At 44.9% G+C, this 19,189-nt stretch overlaps 2 protein-coding genes across 16 annotated transcripts in view; one reads left to right on the forward strand and one right to left on the reverse strand.

Annotated features, from left to right (window-relative positions):
- The window catches only part of TRIM59 (tripartite motif containing 59), a 98,027-nt gene extending 83,045 nt beyond the window's left edge, over positions 1-14,982 (forward strand). For 5 of the 7 annotated variants that reach the window (XR_006283720.1, XR_006283723.1, XR_006283722.1 and 2 more), the window contains 4 exons: positions 529-4,538; positions 4,629-5,108; positions 13,747-13,969; positions 14,660-14,982. The gene's annotated coding sequence lies outside the window, so the exon portion shown is untranslated. Of the gene's footprint in view, positions 1-528; positions 4,539-4,628; positions 5,109-13,746; positions 13,970-14,659 lie in introns of those variants that run through there. The other 2 variants (XR_006283718.1, XR_006283719.1) reach the window with 1 other exon arrangement.
- Positions 1-19,189, reverse strand: part of SMC4 (structural maintenance of chromosomes 4) — a 101,901-nt gene that overhangs the window by 34,946 nt on the left and 47,766 nt on the right. For all 9 annotated transcript variants that reach the window (XM_027825516.3, XM_007063083.4, XM_043522309.1 and 6 more), the window contains 3 exons: positions 8,705-8,855; positions 4,396-4,560; positions 3,096-3,329 (listed from right to left, as the gene is read on the reverse strand). In XM_027825516.3, coding sequence (XP_027681317.2) covers positions 3,096-3,329; positions 4,396-4,560; positions 8,705-8,855 — 550 coding nt within the window. The remainder of the gene's footprint in view (positions 1-3,095; positions 3,330-4,395; positions 4,561-8,704; positions 8,856-19,189) is intronic.

A 19,189-nucleotide genomic window follows, 5' to 3' on the forward strand; every position in this document is an offset into this window, starting at 1 on the left:
AGTAGAAGCCAGGGAGACCACGTGGAACCTCAGTTTCTTGAAATAACCGTTAAAGCGATGCATGTCCAGGATAGGGCGAAGGCCCCCATTGGCCTTTGGGATTAGGAAATGTTGGGAGTAAAACCCCTTCCCTCTCAATCTTTGAGGTACCTCTTCCACAGCCCCCACCTGCAGGAGGATCTGCACCTCCTGACCTAGGAGTTGCTTGTGAGAAGGGTCCCTGAAGAGGGACAGGGATGGGGGTGGGAGAGGAGGGGTGGATGAGAACTGAAGGGTATAACTGTCCACCACTGTATTTAGCACCCAGTGGTACAATTTAATGTGGGACCATGCCAGGCTGATGTGGGAAAGTCAGTTCAAAAACAAAGGGCGGGGGGGGGGGGGGTCAGGATCCAAGGTGGGAACTGGTATCACGCCCTCAAAAGGCATGTTTGAATCTACTGGAGTACCTATGCAACCTCAGCAGTGAAGATAAGGTGGATGGGAGCGACTGACAATGTTTGTAACCTCTGCCTCTCTCTTGTACAGATCCTATCTCGGTGGTGAAGCCGAAAAATGGGCCAGTTATTGAGGCCAGAAGTGCTTCCTTGCAATGGATGGAGCATAGCGGCCCAGGGACCTGAGGGTAGCGCTTGGAGTCTAGTTTTCAGAGCAAACAGACACGACAAGGAGTCTTCGAAAGGGAGGTCCGGGATCAACTGCTGGACTTCTTGAGGGTCACCCCAAGGACTGTAGCCAAGAGCATCACCTCATGGACACTGCAGCGGCCATCATCCTGGCTGCTGTGTCAGCTAAGTCCAGTGCCACCTGGAGAGAGGCTCTAGCAACATTCTTTAAGAGGGCAGAGAATTCCTGCCTTGAGTCCTGGGGCATGGAGTCTTTAAATTTGGACAAGGAATCCCACACGTTGTAATTGTATCTCCCCAGCAGGGCTTGCTGGTTTGAGATAAGTAGCTGAAGACCACCTGTGGAATAAACTTTCCTCCCAAGCAGATAGAGTTTCTTTGCCTCCTTCTGTTTGGGGGTAGCACTCTCATTGGCCGCCATTACAACTAGGGGCCCAGGAGGGGTATAAGAGTATAGGTACTCATACCTCTCGGCTGGCACATAATATTTCTTCTCTGACCCCTTCAAAGGCAGAGGGAGGGAGACAAAATGGGGTCTGCCAGAGGGCTTTCACCATACCCATTACCGTCTCGTTAATGGGTAGGGCCACCTTAGACGGTGCTGCTGCATCCAGAATGTCAATGAGGCTGTGGAACGATTCTTTGAGCTCCTCAATCTCTAGCCCTAGGTTAGCACCTATCTGTTTCAGAAGTGCCTGATGGACTTTGAAGTCATCTTGCGGCAGTGAGCTAGTTGGTCCCCAGATGGCCTTGTCTGGAGAAGAGGAAGAAGAAGCCAGTACCAGAGGAGGGGCTTCTTCCTCTTCTTCAGCCTAAATTACCTTCATGGGGTCCAGGTCCGGTGTATTGGTATCGGGTCCGGTACCCAGTGAAGCAGGGGCCCTCCTCTCAGAATCAATCAAATATGATTGGTGAGAAGATAGACCAGGTACCAGGGGAAATCCCCATGTGTTCCAGAATAGTCATTGCATAGGCCACTGTCCACCTGGCCAGGTACCTGCAGGGGGACCCACACCGAGGTCCTGAAGCACATAGGGTAGGTACTGGTGGTGGCTCTTGGGTTGGGTGCAGGGTTCCAACTCTGGTTCAGACCATGAGTCCTCCTGAGATGAGCACGGGGGAACAGTACCCCTCCCCTCACTTCTGTCATTCAGTGCCGAGGGTCTGGGGGACCAGTGGTGGACCAGGGATGACCTCGTAGAGGAAAGGAGGGTCGGCTTGCCTCTAGAAGGTACTGAAGGTTCCAGTGCCGGGAAGGAGTACCATGCTCTCTCCTGCTTGTGTTTATTGGAGCTGGCAGTTGTCCCACCGGAGGCAGTGGTACCAGGAATGATAAGTCCCTGGCCACTGCAAAGGCCTCTGGAGTTTAAGGCACCACAATTCCACAGGCGCCTTGATGATTTCCCGATGTTGGAGAGAGATTCTGCATCGGACTCAATGGTGCTGCCACGGGACTGGAGGTAGAGAGAGGAGTGGCCTAAGTTGGGTTGCACTCCACTGCCTTGGCCCTGCTTGCCTTTCTATTGGTGCGCTGCTTTTTATGCTTCTTTCTCAGCATCGGAGATGGAGCATGGTGCCAGGATGCACGTGGTTCACATCAAGGGTGAAGTGCTTGGTGCCGAATCTGAGTTACTTGGCTCTGAAGGAGGACAGCCTTCAGTTTACTCTCTCAGTCCTCCTTTGTACAAGGCTTAAAGCCCAATAAATTAGACAGAGCGCTCTCATGTGACTTTCCCCCAGACACTTCAAACAACTGGAATGCAGGTCGCTCATGGGCATAGGCTTGCCGCAGGAGGCAGAAAGTTTGAAGCCTGGAGACCAGGGCGTGCCTGGCCCTGGGGTGAAGGAAGCCCCTCAACTAGAGGGAGGGGTTCTAACTAGCTACACTAGTACTATTTAAAATATTTACAGTACACCTATACTAATACTAATTAATTAAGATACAGAGAAGAAAAACCACTGAAAATGTCTTGCCGCAGAAAGAGGAGTTGTTCCAGAAACCATTACGGGTGGTTACAAGGAACTGAGAGAGTGCGGGGCCAGCGGGGCCCGTTATACCAGCACATAAGTGCACAGCACCAGAGGGCGCTAGAGTCAGCCCAACAGATACCACTGAGGGAAAAATCTCTGGCAATGGTGCACACGACACATGCACATCTAACATGGAATGGACATGAGCAAGCACTCTAAGAAGCAGCGCAACCCATCAGAGACTACAGCTCATTTTCCCATAGTTTCATTGGCTCTTAAGTTTTAATAGTAGTTAAAGAAACTTTTGCTACTAAATTAAACAAATAGACTCAGTGTGCGTAGGGAGTACAAAGATCTATTGATTATGATGGGGTCCATTTCCATGTTTTTCAGAGTGCAACTAAACTTAAATATATGTATAGAGAGACTACAACGTAAGAATGAAACAGCTCCTGAATGATGAATGATTCTGAATGAAATATGAAACTTAAGTCTAACCTGCTTTAGTTCCTGTTCAGCTTGAGGTAGTTTTGTATCTAGCTCTTTGATACCAGCTATCCTTTCCTTAAGGGTTCCTGAAGCTGTCTTTAGAGCCTCTTTTGCTTTATTTAACTGAGATACCGCTGTATTATGGTGACTGAGGTAGATATCAAGTTCCGATTGGGCTACATCCATCTTAGAACGTGCTCCATTCACTGTTTTGCTGAACTCCATAAGTTCTTTTTCTTTGCCCTGTAGAAATGGACAGCACATTACATTAGAAATAGTTAAAATAAAGAAACTGAAAACTGCTGGGATGACTGAGCTGTGTAAGGTAATATATTCTATACATAGCTGAGCGAGAGAAGCAGCAGAGGAGAGGTGGCATGCTCTTAATCTCTTGAACAGTAAGTTATGGTGAATTTGGCATAAATGGGCTCAGTTAAATAAAAACAGGTCCCCTACTATCATAGTAGAAATCTGAATTGTGAATTTTGATGACAATCAGGAAGAACAAATAAACCACAACCACTGCTAGATATCCATTCCCACCCCATCCTGGATTTAGGGTCCAGTAATATACTGAAATGAAGTAAGGCATTATGTTCTAATTAAATCAGACTATTTGAGTAATTTGGAAGCCACTGTTGTTTTTCCAGCCCAGCTTTATTCCAGTTACTCAACTCGCAAAAAACCACCTTAAAGAGATAGACGCTCTTCATGAATTAAACAGACAAACTGAATGGAGGTTTTCGACTACAAGAAAGAGTACAAAGATTATATAGCATAAAGCCAACTTTACACCCAGACAAGTTTTAAACAAAAATTACAGAATACTAGCTAATTATTGTAGTATTAATTAGGTGTTGAAATTTTTTTGACCAGCTCTCTTCAAATACTTTGACAGAAGAGTTTTCTGCTGGAAAATACAGTTTAGTTGAAATCCATACATATCATAGGAACATGTCTATCTCAACTAAATTTAACAGCAGAAAATTAAAATTATTTATTTTGGTATGGTAAAAAGTTTCATTTTGACTACAGTAATTTTCAACATTATTGAAACAAAGCGAGTCAACGGTTTCAAACTGACATTTTTTAGAATTTCCTTTTTGTTCCTATTCAGAACAAAAACAAATCTTGAAACGTGAGAATTTCCCACAGAATGGAAATTCCATTTCCAGCCTGCTCTATATTTGAAGCTAGTGCTTGAGAGAGCAATATTCCTGTACAAAATAGCTTCCTTGAAATACCTTTGAAACATCTAACTCATGTTAATGTAAATAGTCTAAGCTTATGGACATCAGATGTTTCAAACCTCTTTCTCTTTCTGAAGTCCTTGTGTTTCCTGTTTAAGGCTATCCATAACTCGTTTTAATATTTCTTCTTCTCGCTCTTTTTCCTTTTCAAGAACTTCTTTCTTAGACGATGCTTCACTGATAGTTGTCTCACTGTTGCCAGGTACACTTTTAAATTGTTGAACCTGTTAAGAAATTTTTAACTTTTTCCATTAACTGGTACAAAAAGTAAAGTTTCTTTTTTATCTTTAAGCTTTGCCTTCTTATGCTATGGACAATGAGGAAAACCTGAGGAAATGTAAACGTCGATGAGCCCTGACATCATGCGGAGACTATCTACATCATCTACCTTCAGGACTGCAAATATTGCCCTGCTTCAATGATGAAGTACATACATAAAGTATCTCTAAAGGGCAGTTTTATTCACTAACATTGCTTTATGTAAGGGAGCAAGAACAAAGTTTTTTTTAGTTTCACCCTCCAAATTGCTATTTTGCAAGACACCAGCACTCTAGAATTTGGGCTGCGGTTCCTTGTCTTCTCTTTGGATCTTCAGCTGATTGTCAAGCTTTTAATAGTATCTCCTCCCAGCAGTCTCACTCAGTTCCTGTCAGAGACTTCTCAAGCACTAATCGAAACAAAATTCTGAACACACACACACACACACACACACACACACACACATTACTTCGATGGAGTTTCAGATTGGTTCCCTTCTTCAAAGAAAGGAAACGTACGTGATAGGACCGTAAGAATGACTGAAAAGGAGGCAGATTGGTGTCTCCTGTTGTACTTGGGCTGCGTCTTAGGAGGATAATTTGGCTGTCTCCCATAAGACTTTTTTCTGGAGTTGATAACGGTATTGTTTGTGATACAGGTTCCAGGTGTATATTCCTAAACGAGTACAATGTAGCCTTAGAGCAGTGGTCCCCAAACTTTTTACGTCATGCACCCCCTTAACCCTGCCCCTCAGAGCTAGGGTTATGGCTGTGGCTGCTGCTGGGAGTGGGGCTGGAACCATGGCTGGGATCAGGGCCTCGAGTGGAACCGTGGCCAGGCCCAGAGCAGAGCTGGGGGCAGAGTGGCACTTCTTCCTAACCCCCCGTGGGGACTGGCCATGGGGCATGCCCCAGTTTGGGGACCACTGCCTTAGAATCTTTTAAGGAACATAGAATGGTGTGCTCACTGAGTAAATCCATCCCTTCAAAGGACTTTTATTGTGATTTGCACTTCTCATGGAATGCCCAATGTCTTAATCCATCAAGCCCTTTTCTTTGTCACTACTGTGGCCATGGATCCAGTCATCGTGTCTGAAGAGTCCATTGTCGCTTGTAAGGCTGTTTTGGTCACTAAGTTGCCCCCCTGCTTATCTTTCAGCTCTTTTCTATTCTAAGGTGGGAACTTTGCCAGAAAGGGTTTCACTTTCTCCTTGTTCAAAAAATTATATTTAGCTAGAAGAGCCTACAGTTATTTGCCCCTTGAGGTGGAGGGGAGTGGAGGAATAGGATTTGCTCTTGAACAGATCAAATTCCTTTGAGTCTTTGTCCTTTGGGGTGCTTTTGTTCAACTTAGATTTCTCCTGAACTGCTGAAACAACCAAGGAGCCTGGGTTGGAATGGGCACAGTAGTACCAAAACCTTTTTGGAGGGACTTGGTATTGCTTCTCCACACTTCTTGTGTTAGGTGGTATTGTGGCAGGTATTTATCATAGGGTCTTAGCAGGGTCAAGCAGTCTATTTATTGGAAAGGTGATCTGTCTGGGCCTGAAGTTGCCAATAAGTTGAGTAACATAAGAGATTTGTCTTATGACAGATGTGTCTATTTCTAGCGTGTCTGCAGTTCTCATAACTAGTTATTGAAATGACTGGAATTCATCTGGTGCTGGTATCTTGGTCACCACTTCATCTGGTGATGAGGAAGAAATGTCTTTGGATGATGAAGCAGAATGTTGTTGCTGCTTCTCCTGATGCTGTTTCTTCCTTTTAAGTGTTGGTGGATGGTCTGGCCTGGCATGCCATTGGGAAATGTAATTTTTATCTCCTCCCGGAATGAGACAGAGATCTGCTCCTGGAAGTGTGTGAAGGTTGATCTCAGTAAGTCATACAACTGGTATGCTGTATGAATATGGCTGGCTCGTTTGATGATGGCCAATCCAATACGATTTCTAATGTAGTTGGAGCTCAGAACTATAATGAGCATCACCAAGTTTTTCTGCATTCTTGGCCACAGATCTCAGGGAAGAAGGTTCTCTGCTCAAAGGAGAAGAGAACATGTGCCCTAAAGATAGAGAGGGGGAGTACATTTTCTCAAGGGGCAGAGACTGTCTGGTGCTCTTGGTCACAGGGTCCACACTAGTGCAGATAACTGTGTTGGTACAGAGATCATTCCGGATTTCTCTAATGACATATCCTATAGTATCAGCGACTCTGCTAAAGGTATCAACCCAGAGGGCTATATTATCGATACAAAATGGGGGGGGAAGGCAGGGGGGAAGGAGGCGGCCGGAAAGTTTACTTGGTGCTGTGAAGATAGGAGGCTCTTTGTCCCTAGTATTCAATTCCATTTGGGGCTTAGTAACTTTCTCCCTGGAGTCCTTGTGTGGTCTTTTCTTGTGGGAAGGCACCGAGTTCCATCCGGTGCCTCTGCCCTTATGTTCAGTTCTGGCATTACATGTCTGCTGGACATAACATCTGTGAGTAGTGCCCCCTCTGGTATTTTGTGCGCTCTCATATCCATCTACCTCTTATTTGAGGAGACAGTCAGTGATTGCTCCAACAAGTAATGCTTTTGTTGAGCATTCTGTGACTTGCCAGTCCTCAGAGAACAACTGGCATTCTAAGCATCTCTCATGCCCATCCTTTAACAGGATTAGACTAACACAGGAAGGACAGGGATTGAAGCTTAGGAGCAGGTTTAGAGCCCATTATGTTGAAATACCCTATACAGGGGGATCCAACCATCAGAAGCCAGCTCAGATGGGCTGAACTCATTCACTCTGGTCTTCTCTAGGTGAAATAAAATTGAGGGGTTTTTAAGGGTTTAGCCAGAGCTAAAGACTAGAGGGTCAGATATTTACTATGTTCTCTCATGCTACTATGGGTGGCAAGAGGGAAATGAGGGAGGGCAGCAGCCATACAACTCTTTATACCCTTCTATGGGAACATAAGGAGGCACAGGGCACTTGTGCACTACACTAGGATCCACACTGACATACATTTGAGGAACACCTAGCAGTTCCCTAGATAACCTTGTGAAAGAACAGCAGTCCAGATGCTAGACTGGTGGTTTGCACCACAGAACAATAGCCCATATCCTTAGAAATATATAATTTTGGCCAACACACCCCCTTTTCTTCCTTTTCACAGCTATCACTGCCCTAATTTGGGTAATCTTGTATATTAGCTATGGAGGGGACAATACCAGCTGCAGAATAGCTGCCTGAAGAGGCTGTTACTTCTTCAAGAACAGCAGCATGATTTTTTAAAATTATTCTTATTAACATGATACGGAATAAGCAGCCTAGTTAAGTCCATCCTCACAGTTATACCACATTTGGAATTTCATGTGAAACCAGGAGTTCTGCTCTTAACAGCTATAAACTAACAAACTTCTAATGAATGGTGGCAGTGTTAAATCTTTCTGTACCCTCTTTGCTATGTGTTGCTCTATTGGCAGCTTCTCCCAATAACTGAGATCAGGAGTCTGTTTCTCCTGAATAAGTCAATATCACATCACAGATACCTACTTACAAGGAAGTAAAACTTCCTACACTTACTTACTGGAGATAATATTCACAGCTGTAGGAGAAACAGAAAATGTGTAGTGTCAGAAGTGAGCCACCTTGAGTCCAGGACAGGGAAACATGACATTTTAAAACATGGATAGATATTTGAGCTGGGAGGGGACAGAGACAGTTAAATCATTACACTTGCTACAATAGAAGGGATGTTTAGTAACTTGATTGTTGCCAAAGAAAACTGCACTGTTTAAACAGTTTGGCAATCAACCTGGTAGTTGGATCCATTTGGAGACGTAGGCATGAAGGCTCAAGAAAATGATCTAGTTCCTTAAAAGCTGACTTTCAAACTAAAAATAAAAAAAATTGATATCATGAGCTTCATTCTCCACTCACTTTAAATGCTAGACAAAAAATCTCAATTTCTAGTGTAAAACAAATTTAAAAAATTTTCTGGCCTTCTTTGTATCATAAAGCAGCAAAAAATTTCTTTTGTAGGTTACCTTAAAAAAACATTAGAATGCCCCAATCCAGAACAGATCAAAATATTTGATTGTTTAAGATAGTAAGAGTTGCAAGTTTCATAGATATACCTTTTCTTTATCCTTTTCAAGCTGCTTCAGAAGTTTTTTAGCTTTGCTTTTGGCATGTTTTAGTTTTTCCCTCACTGTAACATCGTGCAAATCCAGCTGAGTAAATTTCTCTTTGTTTTCCTCTATGAACTTTGTAATTTTATTGAGTTTTCTAAAAAGAGAAAAAGGTCAGTGAGTCACTTTTGTATTAAAATCATTTTTCACCAAAATTGGTTTAGCTAGTGAACTTCTATGAGGCCTTGAATTGAAAGTGGTGCTGTTTGTTTTTTATAAAAACATCCAGCTTTTTATTACACTCACTATTTCCCTGTAGCACCAGTGCTGCAAAACAGAAGCACTGACTGTTTGTCAAGCAGCAAAAGCCATGCACTGCTGTGGAAAGCAACATTTTCTCCAATACATGTATGACTAGCAATGCTCGCTGATGATTTCTCATGACCTCATGAGATAGGAGGGAGCCTCACTGTCTGGGTTCCTTCCCCACTCTGAACTCTGGGGTACAGATGTGGGGACCCACATGCAAGACCCCCTAAGCTTATTTTTATCATCTTAGGTTAAAAACTTTCCCAAGGCACAAATTCCACCTTGTCTTTGAACAGTATGCTTCCACCACCAAGTGATTTAGACAAAATCAGGGAAAGGACCACTTGGAGTTCCTGTTCCCCAAAAATATCCCCCCAAGTCCCTACACCCCCCCTCCCTGGGGAGACTTGAGAATAATATCCTAACCAATTGGTTAGGAAGTGAACACAGACCCAAATCCCTGGATCTTTGGACACTGGAAAAAAAATAAAATAAAAATTAATCAGTTCTTAAAAGAAGAATTTTATTTAAAAAAAAGAAAAAGTATTAATCCCCTCTGTAAAATCAGGTTGGAAGATAAGTTTACAGGGTACCAAAAGGTGCACAAAACACAGAGGAACCCCCTTTAGCCTTAGTTTCAAAGTTACAACAAAACAGGGATAAACCTCCCTCCAGCAAAGGGAAAATTCACAAGTTGAGAAAACAAAGATAAGCTAAAAAGGAAAAGGAGTACTTGTGGCACCTTAGAGACTAACCAATTTATTTAAGCATGAGCTTTCGTGAGCTACAGCTCACTTAATCGGATGCATACTGTGGAAACGGCTCTTCTCTTTCTGACCAGGATTACCTGACCAGTCACCGGGAATCCTGGTCAGAAAGAGAAGAGCCGTTTCCACAGTATGCATCCGATGAAGTGGGCTGTAGCTCACGAAAGCTCATGCTCAAATAAATTGGTTAGTCTCTAAGGTGCCACAAGTACTCCTTTTCTTTTTGCGAATACAGACTAACACGGCTGTTACTCTGAAAGATAAACTAATACGCCTTGCCTGGCTGTACTTACAATTTCTGTAATATGAGAGACTGGTTCAGAATGGTCTGAAGAACATGGATTGATGTCCAGTCCCTTAGTCACAAGAGCGAACGAACACAGGAACAAAGAACCCAGAACAAAGCCTCTCTCCCCCCGCCCCACCCCAGATTTGAAAGTATCTTTTGTCCCCATTGGTTCCTTTGGTCAGGTGCCAACCAGGTTATTCGAGCTTCTTAACGCCTTACAGAAAAGGAGGAATTCTAGGCTACCCTTAGCTGTATGGTTATGACACTCACGCTGTAATCAGAATATAGACTAAGTACTGGTAGCCTCATCCATCCATTATGTAGCCAAATCAAGTCTTCCATTGTTCTACAACTGGATATAGAAATATTATAATTAAACTAAAGAAAAGATGTTAAACTGCTGCTATGTACATGTAACACTTCCCAGTCTGAACATAAGCAGCAAATGCAAAAATAAGTAGGCTAGCTACACTAGGCAAATGGACTGCAGTCCCTAAAAAAACAAAAACAAAAAAACACCTCAGCTGCAAAGACCATTCTCGGATGACAGGAAGGGGATTTGACTGCTAACTATGCATATCATCACCTAGTGATTAAAAAATGTATTTTAGAAAGACATCCAGTCTTGATTTAAAAGCCTCCCAAAGTGATCTGAGAATTTACCATATCCCTTGATAAACGTATTGCACTGGTTCATACCCTTACTGTTAAAATTATTGTTTCTTCTTCGCAGCATGAGTTTCTAACTTCAGTTTCCAGTCACTGGATCTTATTATGGCTTTTTTGTTAGACAAAAGAGCTCACCACTTAAAGGATATCTGAATGAGGACAATACTGTCTGGAAAACCTCTGCATTTAGACCCCACTCTCCTGAATTGAGCCCCTTCTGCAAACCAACCAGCTTTTATGTTTGAGAGTCCCTTTAATGGAGTCGCTTGAGGAGCTACCAGATCGATGACTATCTGGCTAGCCTGATTGCTTCCTAATTGAGTGAATGAATGCAGGTCCCCATCCTGCCTCCTTTGTTGAGGTGGTTTTATTGAGGTAGCAACAAAGGTGAAATTATTTATTATCCAACCTCTCCAGAAGGCAGCAGTCTCTAGGTAGTCTTGAATATTTAAAAGAATGTGCACAAATACATGAAGTTTGTCGCAATTTAGAAATGTGATAAAAACTTATTACTAACCTGTTCCATAACTACTGTTCTTTGAGATGTATTACACATATCCATTCCACTTTGGCTGACTAAGCAGCCTGAGCTGGTTGTCAAAAACTTTCTCCCCTCATTGGTACCCGTTGTTGCCACACACCCTTGCAATTAGACAAAGGGCAGAGCCATCCCTGACACCCCTTCTTGCTGGAAACTCTGATGCAAAGGGGTAGGAAGGTAGGTCATGGAGTGGACATGTGCAACACTCCTCAAAGCACAACAGGTATGGAACAGGTTGGTAAGAAATGGTTATTCACCATGGGCAGTAACTGTGGTTCTTCGAGATATGTCGCCAGATGGGTGCTCCAATACAGTTGAACTTGCGCCCGCTGCACCTTTGATCAGAGAAGTCTCATAGCAGTGTCTGAACAGCCCACCCGTGAGTGTTACTCAGTTTTGTACTCCATCCTGTTATATAGCGCTATGTAGGTGAACGGCCCTCAGTTCCCTCTCCACCACAAAGCTCCACAGCAGACAACTTCAAAGCAATGGGAAAGGAGGGCGGGTAGTGGAGTACCCATAGAGACACACATCTCAAAAGAACCACAGTTTCTGAACAGGATGAGTAACCATTTCTTTTTAGTCGTGTCCCCATGGGTGCTCCACTGTAAGTGACTACCAAGCAGTTCTCTTTAAGTAGGAGGGAGCTTCAGAGTCAAGTATAGTATTGAAGAAAGTAAAGCTGAGCCAAATGCAGTATCAGAGGCTGAATTGTGAGTTATTGCAGGGGTTCTCAACCTTTTTCTTTTTGAGGCCCCCACAACGTGCTATAAAAACTCCATGGCCCAGCAGTGCCACAACTGTTTTTCTGAATATATAAGCCAGGGCAAGAGTTACTGGGTACCAAGCAGGGCAATTGCCTGGGCCCTGTGAAGCTGAGTTGCCCAGGATTTGGCTTCAGCCCCAGGTGGCAGTGCTCAGGGCCCAGGCTTTAGTCCTGCACAATGGAGCTTTGGCTTTCTGCCCTGGGCCCCAGCAAGTCTAACACTGACCCTGCTTGGGTGGACCCCCTGAAACCTGCTCGTGGTCCCCCAGGGTGCCCCGGATCCCTGGTTGGGAACCACTGAGTTATTGCATAGCGCTCAGCAAAGGTATGTACAGAGGTCCAAGTCACAGCTCTACATATTTCAGTGATGGGAACGTATTTGAGAGAGGCTACAGAGGAGGAAATACATCTCATACAGTGAGTCTGTAAGTCCAATGGTGCTTGGAGATTACAAGGTCGGTAGCAACAGCTAATGCTGTTGGATATCCAACTGGAAAGTCTTTGTTTAGAGACTGTAGACCCTTGTGATCGGTCTGCAATTGAGACAAATAGTTTAGGGGTCTTTCTGAAAGCCTTTGTTGGCAAACCCTTAGAGTTTGAGGATGACTGTCTTCCATAAAAAGATAGCCAATTATTGCTGGTGGATCTGCAGGTGGCTAATGAGACCAATCCGGGATCCACAGATCTTGTCACAATTGGAGCAGACATTTCCCAGTGGAAAGGGTGGATCTGGATCGTTGAGTCAAGCTGCGGTGTATTCTTTCCTCCTTTCCCATTTCCTATGGTCTCTGTTGGACCTTGAAATACTGGGATCCTTGCCACAAGGTTATTTTCCATTTTGGCTTTTTTGGCCTGCTCCTCCTCAGTTGTAAGAACATGACCTGTTTCAGGAGTCAGTTGTCTGGCATTTGAAGAATATGACTAGCCCAACAGACCTGTTGGTGGATGATCATAGCTTCAATGCTAGAGGTTTTGGCTTGGGACAGAACGCTGATGTTGGTGTGTTGGTCATCCCCCTTGATTCAGAAGATCTTGTGGAGCCACTGTTTATGATATTATTCAAGAACCTTGAGGTCTATACTGTACGTGACCCAGGTTTTGGCAGCATACAAAAGAGTAGGGGTAACAATGGACTGAAATCTGAGAAGCTTGGTTTGATTCTTGATGTCATGATCTTCAAACACATGTTCCTGCAAGTATCTGAAAACTGCACTTGCACATTGGAGGCGGTGTTGAATTTCCTTGTCAATGTCAGTTTTCTGCAACAGATGACTTCCAAGGTAAAAGGAAGTTTTGGATGTTCTCCAGGGTCTTTTTATTGATCTGAATTATAGGAGCATGATCCTGGTGATTCGGAGCCCGCTGGTGGAGTACTTTAGTTTTCTAGATGTTGCACGTCAGGCCGAGTTGGTTCTAGGCCTCAGAAAAAGTGACTATTTTTAAAGATCTTCGTCCGAGTGGGTGCACAAGGCACAGTTGTCTTGTGTGGTCTATAATTAAAGTACCATCTGCCACATGCCTCAACAGCTGAAGACCGTTCTTGACTGGGGTTTGAAGAATGATATGAATTGTATAGATTATGTTGGTTCAGGCCACTAATCTGTGCATTGGGAGGTAGGCTCTTGCTGCTATTGAATCAAGATGAGAACGTATGAATTCTAACTTTTGCAGAGGAGTTAAGGTGGACTTTTGAATGTTCTATTACAGGCCCAATTTGAGAAAGAGGCCTACGACTTTGCCAATTGCCCATGAAGTTACGTCCAGGGAGCAACTTTTCAGAAGCCAATCATCTAGGTTTGGGAACACCAGAATTTCTTTTCAGCAGAAGTGTGCTGCTAGTACTGACATGACCTTTGAAAACTCTTGGGGCAGACAACAGGCCAAAAGAGCACCCTGTACTGAAAATGGTCTCACCCGATAGGAAGAAAATGTAGGAATCTTCTGTGTGGTGGGTTGATTGTGATATAGAAATGCATCCTGAATGTTGAGGGCTAAGAACCAATCCCCTTGGTTTAGTGATGGAATTATTGCTGCAAGTGTGTCTTCACAAAGGTGTTGAGTAGCCTTAAAACTAGGATGGGTCTCCAGCTGCAATTCTTTTTTAGAATCTGGAAATACCTAAAATAAAACCCCTTCCCTCTGTGCTGCTTGGGAACTGGTTCTATAGAAACCAAGAGTAGAAGAAAGTCTATTTCCTGTCATAACAGATTCTTGTGAGACGGGTGTCTGAAGAGGAACGGGGAAGGAAAGAGGCAGGCAGAAGAGAATAGAAGTGAATTGAGTACCCAGTGGAAATGATCTCCAAAACCCACCTGTCTATAGTAATCCTCCTACGCCTACCAGAAGTGGTAAAGGCAATTGCTGAAGGGAGGAGGGCAGGTGAAATATTGTAGTTGGTATGCAAGGGGATCTCAGCTCAGGACCTCGACCACCCTGTCCAAATAGGTGCTTCAAGGTAGAGGGTTGGGAAGTTGAAGGTTGGGAAGTGGGTGGTTTTCTCCTCTGGAACCTCTGTCTCTTGCATTGAGGTTCATATGATCTCTGGGAACCCAAGCATTTGGGGGAGGAGGGAGCAGCAGGATCTCTGCGCTGTCTAGACCCACTAAATTTTCTCTTTCAGGTAGATGTACAGATCTCCAGAGAACAAAGTGGCCCTAGAGTCCTTCAATGTGTGCAGTGATTCATCTGTGCCGTCAGTGAATAGTTTAAGTGCCATCAAAAGAAAAAATCTTGAATTGTATTCTGGGCCTCCACTGGAAATACTCAGAGGTGAAACCAGAAGGCCATCCTCATAAGCACCACCCTAGAAATCAAATGAGCGGCAGTATCAAGAGAGGCCTGTAGAGATGTTCTGGCAAGCACCTCGTCTTCTGCAATAATTGACTGGAATTGCTCTCTGTTTTGCTGGTAGATGCTCAATAAAGGAGTTCATCTTAGTATAAATTTGTATGGTTGCATGTCACCATTAATACCTGATATTTGGCAATTTTGAATTGCAAAGTGGCTGACGAATATGATTTTCTACTGAACAGGTTGAAGCGTTCATGATCTTTATCATAGGGCATGGTGCTGCCATGTTCGTTAACTGCCTCAACCACTAAGGAGTTAGGAGAGGTATGAGAAAATACAAATTCTAAGTTCTTAGAGGGGACATAATATTTTTTGTCTGCTCTCTAGCATGTGGACAGAATTGAGGCTAGGGTGTGCCAAATGACCTTTGAATGGTCCAGGAAAGCCTCGTTAACAGGCATGGCAATGTGGGCAGATGAAGCTGTATGACGGATGTCAAGCAGCTTATGATATGGTTCTTTAACCTCCTCAAGAGGTATCTGCAAAGAATTTATGACCCACTTGATAAGGTCCTGGAATTTATTTTAAATAATCAGCCACAGATGGTGGAGGTGGCATGACCGCTTCATCTGGGGATGAAAAAGATGTTGGCTGGTGAAGAGATCTCTTTATTAGCCCTAGCTTTGAGTTCCTCAAAGTTTTCTTCCTTAGGTCAGAGTGTCCTGGAGAGGGCGGGTGATGAAGGCTGTTGATCTCTGTAATGGGTGGTGCTTGAGGCCCTAGAAAATTGCTGTCAATAGGCTACCCAAGGGTCCCAGTATGGCCAAGAAGGTGGTACATATGGCACGGATAGAGTCACCCATGGGTGCCCAAACCAGCAAGATGGTGGTTGTGGATGTCTTTCATGAGCGAGATCAACTTCCTCAGAGCCCTCTGAAAAGAGCCTCTATAGGGATGGAGTGGAGAACCTTGGACAGATACATTGGAGACCAAGGCAAGATCTTCATCAGAATCCCCCTCTACCAAATCACTCTGAAGCGGAGGAGCACCAGTAGAAACATGAGGTGAAACCGTTGGTACTGAGTGAATGTTTGGAGATCTGGAGGTCCTCAGTATCAAGAGTATATTGGAGCTGAGCTATGGTAAGTTGGGCATCTGGGGGAAAGCAAAACTCTTGCAGTACTGAGAATGTTGTCCCATGTCCATGGCCTGTGCCAAAGTTATGGCTGACGAAGTTGATGTTACCATGTTACCACTCCAAGGTGAGTCCAGATAAAGCCTGAAGGGGCTTCTTTGGTACCGAGTGAGAAGAGGTAGTGCTCTTCTTGCCACCTTGCTCCATTGATTGTATGACCTCTTGGAGCCCAGGACTTCACAATCCTTAGGCTTAACTGTGCCCTTGATACCCGAGGAACCACCAGCCTCATGGCCACCAGATCAGAGAACAGTGGCTGCTGAGGTCATCAGAAATTATTACTTCTTTCAGGTAGATTCCCTAACCTGGAGAACTCAAAGGACAGTCTTTGTGAATCTTATGAGAGGAATCTTGGCTCTTCCTCTTAGACGTCCTCAAAGAGTGCAGTTCGGAGATGGTGGAGGCATCACGTGGGCACCAATGATACTGCCAAGAATGACCTTGAGCGGATCACTGCGGACTACGTGGCTCTGGGAAGAAGGATAAAGGAGTTGGAGGCGCAAGTGGTGTTCTCGTCCATCCTCCCCGTGGAAGGAAAAGGCCTGGGTAGGGACCGTCGAATCGTGGAAGTCAACGAATGGCTACGCAGGTGGTGTCGGAGAGAAGGCTTTGGATTCTTTGACCATGGGATGGTGTTCCATGAAGGAGGAGTGCTGGGCAGAGACGGGCTCCATCTTACGAAGAGAGGGAAGAGCATCTTTGCCAGCAGGCTGGCTAACCTAGTGAGGAGGGCTTTAAACTAGGTTCACCGGGGGACGGAGACCAAAGCCCTGAGGTAAGTGGGAAAGCGGGATTCCGGGAGGAAGCACAGGCAGGAATGTCTGTGAGGGGAGGGCTCCTGCCTCATACTGGGAATGAGGGGCGATCAACAGGTTATCTCAAGTGCTTATATACAAATGCACAAAGCCTTGGAAACAAGCAGGGAGAACTGGAGGTCCTGGTGATGTCAAGGAACTATGACGTGATTGGAGTAACAGAGACTTGGTGGGATAACTCACATGACTGGAGTACAGTCATGGATGGTTATAAACTGTTTAGGAAGGACAGGCAGGGCAGAAAAGGTGGGGGAGTAGCACTGTATGTAAGGGAGCAGTATGACTGCTCAGAGCTCCGGTACGAAACTGTGGAAAAACCTGAGTGTCTCTGGATTAAGTTTAGAAGTGTGTGCAACAAGAGTGATGTTGTGGTGGGAGTCTGCTATAGACCACCGGACCAGGGGGATGAGGTGGATGAGGCTTTCTTCCGGCAACTCACGGAAGCTACTAGATCGCATGCCCTGATTCTCATGGGTGACTTTAATTTTCCTGATATCTGCTGGGAGAGCAATACAGCGGTGCATAGACAATCCAGGAAGTTTTTGGAAAGCGTAGGGGACAATTTCCTGGTGCAAGTGCTAGGGGAGCCAACTAGGGGGGGCGCTTTTCTTGACCTGCTGCTCACAAACCAGGTAGAATTAGTGGGGGAAGCAAAAGTGGATGGGAATCTGGGAGGCAGTGACCATGAGTTGGTTGAGTTCAGGATCCTGACGCAGGGAAGGAAGGTAAGCAGCAGGATACGGACCCTGGACTTCAGGAAAGCAGACTTCGACTCCCTCAGGGAACAGATGGCCAGGATCCCCTGGGGGACTAACATGAAGGGGAAGGGAGTCCAGGAGAGCTGGCTGTATTTCAAGGAATCCCTGTTGAGGTTACAGGGACAAACCATCCCGATGAGTCGAAAGAATAGTAAATATGGCAGGCGACCAGCTTGGCTTAATGGTGAAATCCTAGCGGATCTTAAACATAAAAAAGAAGCTTACAAGAAGTGGAAGGTTGGACATATGACCAGGGAAGAGTATAAAAATATTGCTCGGGCATGTAGGAAAGATATCAGGAGGGCCAAATCGCACCTGGAGCTGCAGCTAGCAAGAGATGTCAAGAGTAACAAGAAGGGTTTCTTCAGGTATGTTGGCAACAAGAAGAAAGCCAAGGAAAGTGTGGGCCCCTTACTGAATGAGGGAGGCAACCTAGTGACAGAGGATGTGGAAAAAGCTAATGTACTCAATGCTTTTTTTGCCTCTGTTTTCACTAACAAGGTCAGCTCCCAGACTGCTGCGCTGGGCATCACAAAATGGGGAAGAGATGGCCAGCCCTCTGTAGAGATAGAGGTGGTTAGGGACTATTTAGAAAAGCTGGACGTGCACAAGTCCATGGGGCCGGACGAATTGCATCCGAGAGTGCTGAAGGAATTGGCGGCTGTGATTGCAGAGCCCTTGGCCATTATCTTTGAAAACTCGTGGCGAACGGGGGAAGTCCCGGATGACTGGAAAAAGGCTAATGTAGTGCCCATCTTTAAAAAAGGGAAGAAGGAGGATCCTGGGAACTACAGGCCAGTCAGCCTCACCTCAGTCCCTGGAAAAATCATGGAGCAGGTCCTCAAAGAATCAATCCTGAAGCACTTAGAGGAGAGGAAAGTGATCAGGAACAGTCAGCATGGATTCACCAAGGAAAGGTCATGCCTGACTAATCTAATCGCCTTTTATGATGAGATTACTGGTTCTGTGGATGAAGGGAAAGCAGTGGATGTATTGTTTCTTGACTTTAGCAAAGCTTTTGACACGGTCTCCCACAGCATTCTTGTCAGCAAGTTAAGGAAGTATGGGCTGGATGAATGCACTATAAGGTGGGTAGAAAGCTGGCTAGATTGTCGGGCTCAACGGGTAGTGATCAATGGCTCCATGTCTAGTTGGCAGCCGGTGTCAAGTGGAGTGCCCCAGGGGTCGGTCCTGGGGCCGGTTTTGTTCAATATCTTCATAAATGATCTGGAGGATGGTGTGGATTGCACTCTCAGCAAATTTGCGGATGATACTAAACTGGGAGGAGTGGTAGATACGCTGGAAGGGAGGGATAGGATACAGAAGGACCTAGACAAATTGGAGGATTGGGCCAAAAGAAATCTGATGAGGTTCAATAAGGATAAGTGCAGGGTCCTGCACTTAGGACGGAAGAACCCAATGCACCGCTACAGACTAGGGACCGAATGGCTAGGCAGCAGTTCTGCGGAAAAGGACCTAGGGGTGACAGTGGACGAGAAGCTGGATATGAGTCAGCAGTGTGCCCTTGTTGCCAAGAAGGCCAATGGCATTTTGGGATGTATAAGTAGGGGCATAGCGAGCAGATCGAGGGA

The sequence above is a fragment of the Chelonia mydas genome, chromosome 9, assembly GCF_015237465.2.
Source record: "Chelonia mydas isolate rCheMyd1 chromosome 9, rCheMyd1.pri.v2, whole genome shotgun sequence".
Lineage (NCBI taxonomy): Eukaryota > Metazoa > Chordata > Testudines > Cheloniidae > Chelonia > Chelonia mydas.